Here is a 5,619-nt window from a genome sequence, read left to right as displayed (position 1 = left end):
AGATGCTTTGAATAAAAATTTATTTTAATTTACAGTTTAAAGTACATGTTCATTCTTGAACCCTTTATAATTTGTTTTCCTGTGAACAATAACCATAATATAAAAAATTGAAAAGGTAGAAATGTCACCTATGGCCCTGCGTTCTTCTATCATTATTATTTGGTGCATTTTCTACTTCATTCCAGTATGAGCTCATCTCAGGTATCTTTTCAGCATAGTAGACACCATAGTGTAGATTGCTTTTTTTACTTTAAAATTATGGCCTTTTAGATTATAGATGTAAATTTAACTTCCTCATCTGGTTCATTATTACAGTGTTAAAAATACACTGGTGTGGATAGTATTGCCAGCTCTATATTAGGCCTGATGGGTGATCAGGACCTGGGATTTCATTTCATTTATATTCAGGATGTGTTGAGCAGCCGAAATAGCGCAGCTGGGAGAGCATTAGACTGAAGATCGTATATTCAGGATGTGTTGAATTTGGGGTCACCTCCCTGAGGAGACGCTCAGGGCCTGTTTACTGTTTTGTTTTAAATTTTTTTTAATGTTTTATTTTATTTTCGAGACAGAGAGAGACAGAGCATGGATGGGGGAGGGTCAGAGAGAGAGGGAGACACAGAATCTGAAGCAGGCTCCAGGCTCTAAGCTGTCAGCACAGAGCCTGACCCGGGGCTGGAACTCACCGTGAGATCATGGCCTGAGCCGAAGTCAGAAGCTCAACCGACTGAGCCACCCAGGCACCCCGGGGCCTGTTTACTGTTTAAAGAATCAAGCAAATTGGTTTAACTTTTTCATTATTTATCTTTAGTCGTATACTTGCAATTGGCAAGGTTCAGCCTGTCCAGGCTTTGAGCAAGAGAATTTCACACGCAATTCTTCAGTGTGAGTTGTGATTTAAACAGGATGAGATTTCAATAGTGACTGAAGGTCCTGGAAGTATGTATGTAGAAGCAAATTAAGTGCAAATATGATTAAATATTAAAAATGACTTTACTGTTTTGCAGTCAAAACTATTTGGAGACTCACGGGAACTAAACTGATCTTTTTAAAAGGAAATAATCCAAAATGACTTCAAGTTCTGAGTTTTTGGTTCAACTGGAATCTGACTTCATTTTCTATTTTAAAATGGTCTTAATGTGTGTTTGCTTTCTTATTTTGGGTAATGTGGACTCTTTATGGCTTTTTAAGTATTCATTAAGAGTTCTACTTTGGTTCTTACCAGTGCTGAAAATGTTCCTGGTTGTTCAATGCCTACAGATTGCATGGCAAACAATTGCATGGCATGAATACAGTTACGCTCAAATGTTTCTTTCATTTGAAATCTTCAGCTTTTCTAAAAAGCCAAAGTTTCAGATTTTTTTAATTTAAAACTTTTTTAATGTTTATTTATTTTTGAGAGAGAGAGTGAGTCAGAGTGTCAGCAGGGGAGGGGCAGAGAGGGAGACACAGAATCCGGAGCAGGCTCCAGGCTGAGCTATCCACACAGAACCAGATGAGGGTCTCAAACTCAAGAAACTGCAAGATCATGACCTGAGCCAAAGTCGGATGGCTGACCGACTCAGCCACCCAGGCACCCTTAGACTTTAAGATTTTTATAAGTTCATTATAGAATGAAAATAGGGGACGCTTACTTGCAAAATGCTACAGCAGGTAGAGTGTGGTCAAAGTAGACCGTTGTGGGAGACTCTTCAATTCCTATGAACAACAGACACTGGAGCTAGTTGCCCTTTGCCTAGAAAAGAAATGGGCCCGTGTGTAAGGAGACAACTTGCCATAAAGCACATAGAGGCAAGAAAAGACTTGAGACTTTGCACCCATCTTAACCTTTCCTCCTTCGTGTTTACCAGAGAGAAATGGAAATGGTTCACAGAAGAACTTGTACACGAATGGTCATGGAAGCATTTTGGGTTATAGCCCTAAACGGGGAACAACCAACATGCCCATCAACTGGTGAATAGGCAAACTCTGGTCCTCTTCAGCAAGTTAAAGAAACAAGGGTGGGAAGCAAAAGCAATAAAGAGTACAAAAAAGCCTTGAAAGAGTACATACATGAAATTTCTTTATGAAATTCTAGAAAAAGGGAACTCTAACTCGGCAATAGAAGTCAGAATGAGATGGGGTTGGTTTCAGTGGGGGCACAAAGGGCACTTTTAGAGGTGAGGTTAATGTGTTGATTGGGTGGTTACAAGGGTGTACGCATTTGTCCAAACGACGAACTGTGGGTCGTAAAGCCTGCATTTCGTTGTACGTTAATTATATGTTTAAAATGTATGAAAAAAAAAAAGGCAAAACAAACGTTCAGACCAAACTGAAGCGTCTCCCCGGGAGGGCCGCTGGGAAGGAGCGAGGACTTTTCACCTCTCGGGACCCCGTTTCTGCCGAGCTCAGACCCGGGCACTGCGGGACGCGGGCTCCAGCCCCCCGACGCCGCAGCGGCGGGGCGCGCTCTGGGCGGCCGCGGCCCTTCCTGTTTCGGCCGCGCCCTCTCGCGGGCCGACCGCGGGCGGGGACGGAACTGGGGCGGAGCGGGCCGGAGAGTGGCGGAGGCCGGCGGGCGGCGCGCGGCCGCGGGACATGACTGCCGGCCGCCAGGCCGAGGGCGCGGACGCGGATGCCGCGTCCGCGCGGGGGCCTTCCCGGGTGGCCAAACTGCTGTCGGCGCTCTTTTACGGGGTCTGCTCCTTCCTCATCGTGCTGGTCAACAAGGCGCTGCTGACCACCTACCGGTGAGGAGAGCGCCAGGGGGTCGGGCGGGGTCCGCGGGGCGCCGGGTCCCGGGACCGTCCGTTCGCGGCTCCGCGTGAGGTCCCGGGGTTCGGGGCGCGGCGGGGCTGCCCCTGCGCTCCCAGCACGTTGGCCGCGCGGGGGTCCGCGGGCTGGCAGGAACGGAGCGCGTGGGGTCTCACTGCCGACTCCGGTGCCAACGTGGGTGGCTGTGGGCTCGACACACCGCGTTTTTACCGAGCCGGGACCTTCCACAACCCAAGCCACAAGCTAACAAAGTCGTTTTACTCTCAGTAATCGCGGATACGCCTCTCCACCGCTTACTACTACTGCGAGACAGAGACACTGCGTAGCGCGCTTGTAGAGCTACACCCCAAAGCGTTCAAGTGCCCCGGTGCGCTGAAACAAGTGATCTGAATGTGAACTTTAAAGGCGAACAGTTTACACAAGTGGAGATGTTCAACAATCAGATGAGTCCTAAGCGGATAAGTTTATGTTTATCGTTTGATCATTCATTGTCAAATTACCAGTGTATTCATGGAAGACTGGGGAAAACCATTAGGAGTTCACATGACGAGGAAAAAAAGTTCTCATGACGTACTTTCTTGGATTAGTGTGCAGTAAACCAGATTCCTGGTTCCTTGAGCCTATTTGTAAGGACTAGAAAATCCTGTTTAATTCTGCTATCCTTATAGCAGCACTGAGAGCACTGTGGATTTAGATCCAGTTCCACCATCTAATAGCTGTGCCTGTTGGGCCAGACCCAAAGTCAGCAGTTTTCTCAAATGCAAAAGCCGGATAATTACAATCCTGTTAATTACCTGTTAATTACCTTCCAAAGCTTCGCAGGAGCTGCCGTTTAAGTAAAGCTGCTCTTTGTAAACTATACTGTCTGTGCTACAAGAGTGTAAAATCAGAATTTTATAAAGAGCCTAAAGAGACCTCAGAGAGTATCTTCAGGTTTCTTATGTTATACCTGAGAAAGCTGCGACCCACAGGAGCTTGGCCGGTTACACCTCCCACAGATATTTACTGAGCACCTACTGTGTGCCAAGCCCATTGCAGGCACCAGAGAAGCAGGTGTGATCAACACAGAGCCACTGCTCTGGAGATTCCATACCATTGGTAGAGACAGAAAGGAAGTGGGTTCAAGAATAAGCAGGGTGATTTCAGGTATGTTATGAGAGTGCCTGGGATGGAGTGGTTGGTGCTAGAGCATTCCAGACAGGCAGTCTGATGAAGTGGGCATGAGTTTGGTCTGTTGGAGGAACTGAATGAGCAAATGGAAGAAGGTAGGAGAGATGATGGGGGGAGGGAGGCAGGAAAGGCAGGATCAGACCCTTCATTCACTCAATAATATTTCTTAAGCACCTGTTATGTGCCAGGCACTATTCTAGGCACTTGAGATATAGGAGTGAATAAAGCAGATCAGAACCCTAAATGTCATGGAGCAAATATCTATCCTTCTAAAGCTTACATGGAGCTTTCTACTGAATCAGTAAATAAACTGATAGAATTTATATTATGTCAGATGCAGTTGTGTGGTCAGGAGAAAAAAATAAGGCAGGGAAGGGAGTTAGGGAGTGTGGGCATGGGAAGGAGTTTGCCATCTCAGTGTGATCAGTGAAGCTTCACTGAGGAGGTGACAGTTGAGCCAAGAGATGAGTGACATGAAGGAAATGAGGAAAGAACATTCCAAGCGTGAAAGAGAAGGGTGTTTGGGTAGAAATGGTACTAGGTGAGGGTAATGGATTGTTAGATCCTGGAGGGCCTATGAAGCTGCCATGGAGGCTCTCAGGAGATGGGAGCCACCAGCCAGTGTTGAGCAGAGGAGTAACATGATCTTGAGGACCAGGGTGGAAGCACAGGGAATGATCTAGTATTCTAGATAATTCTAAAAGATGTCTTGGACTGTGGGGAGGGGCAGCAGCAGATATGGAGGGAAGAGAGAGATCTGGGATATTTTTTGGTGATCTTACAGCTGTTGATGTTCTTTACAAGTCTCTCCCAGTGTGTTGCAAGCATGCTTGCTGGTGTCCATGGGAAACACCAACACTGCTAATGAACAAAAAAGAAAACTAAACATTTTTGACCAAAAATAATAAGAGAATGCTACTAATAGGCTTGTTTGGGAGTGGTTGGCAGTTATGTTGGATAAAGTTTGAAGGTCAGTCTCTATTTTCTGCACTTGAATGAGCCGTGTGCTCTCTGGCCATGGCAGTCACTGCCTCCAAAAACAGGTGTCTTCTTGTTGGAAGCAGGGACCAGTAAACAGTGGTTACGTGCTTTGAAGATGAAGGGGAAGTCTCCAACCAGGAAGGATTATTATTATATGAGATATCTTACACCCTAGCCTTTCCATCTTTAAAATGTTGAGGTCCATGATTAAAGGAGGAAATGGAGGTTTTTTTTTTTCTCTGCAAGACAAAACTCTTTCAATCCTTAGAAGTAAACATTTCACATTTCCGTAATGTAATATACAGTTGGAGAACCCTGTTCAAATAACATTATTCATTCTCTCATCTCAAAATGCTTTAGGAGCACATTTTTGAGGGGAGGAGGGTTGGGTTGATTTGGTTACAACAATAAACCACAAAAATCTGATCCAAACATTAGATGTTTGAAGGTAGAATATTGTGTTGTAGAGTAGAAAGAAGGGCATTTTGATAATTACCTAATCCACAGGGTCATGGGAATGTAGCTCAAGGAATATTTTTTTTTCTCCTGCATTTTGAACAGATTGTTTCTGGTTGGGGTTCAGGTCTGATGAGTGGTGTTCCTTATTTCTTACGCTAGACTTATTTGGTTCATTGTAATGCTAGATTTATCTAGTTGGACAGAGAAATCTTTGAAGGATATGAACTCTCAGAATCTGTTAGGGTGGGAGGGAAA

The 5,619-nt window shown here is 45.2% G+C and overlaps 1 protein-coding gene across 1 annotated transcript in view; it reads left to right on the top strand.

Annotated features, from left to right (window-relative positions):
• Window positions 1-2,577: 2,577 nt before the first annotated feature.
• SLC35D2 (solute carrier family 35 member D2) overlaps window positions 2,578-5,619 on the top strand; it is a 64,000-nt gene continuing 60,958 nt past the window's right edge. Inside the window, exon 1 of the mRNA XM_047103120.1 lies at window positions 2,578-2,729. Coding sequence (XP_046959076.1) covers window positions 2,578-2,729 — 152 coding nt within the window. The remainder of the gene's footprint in view (window positions 2,730-5,619) is intronic.

The sequence above is a fragment of the Lynx rufus genome, unplaced genomic scaffold (assembly GCF_022079265.1).
Source record: "Lynx rufus isolate CCGP_SWC_20201006 ecotype Redwood Valley unplaced genomic scaffold, mLynRuf1.p SCAF_10, whole genome shotgun sequence".
Taxonomy (NCBI): domain Eukaryota; kingdom Metazoa; phylum Chordata; class Mammalia; order Carnivora; family Felidae; genus Lynx; species Lynx rufus.
Note: the sequence above shows the minus strand (reverse complement) of the source record. Positions and strands in the feature narration are given on the sequence as shown.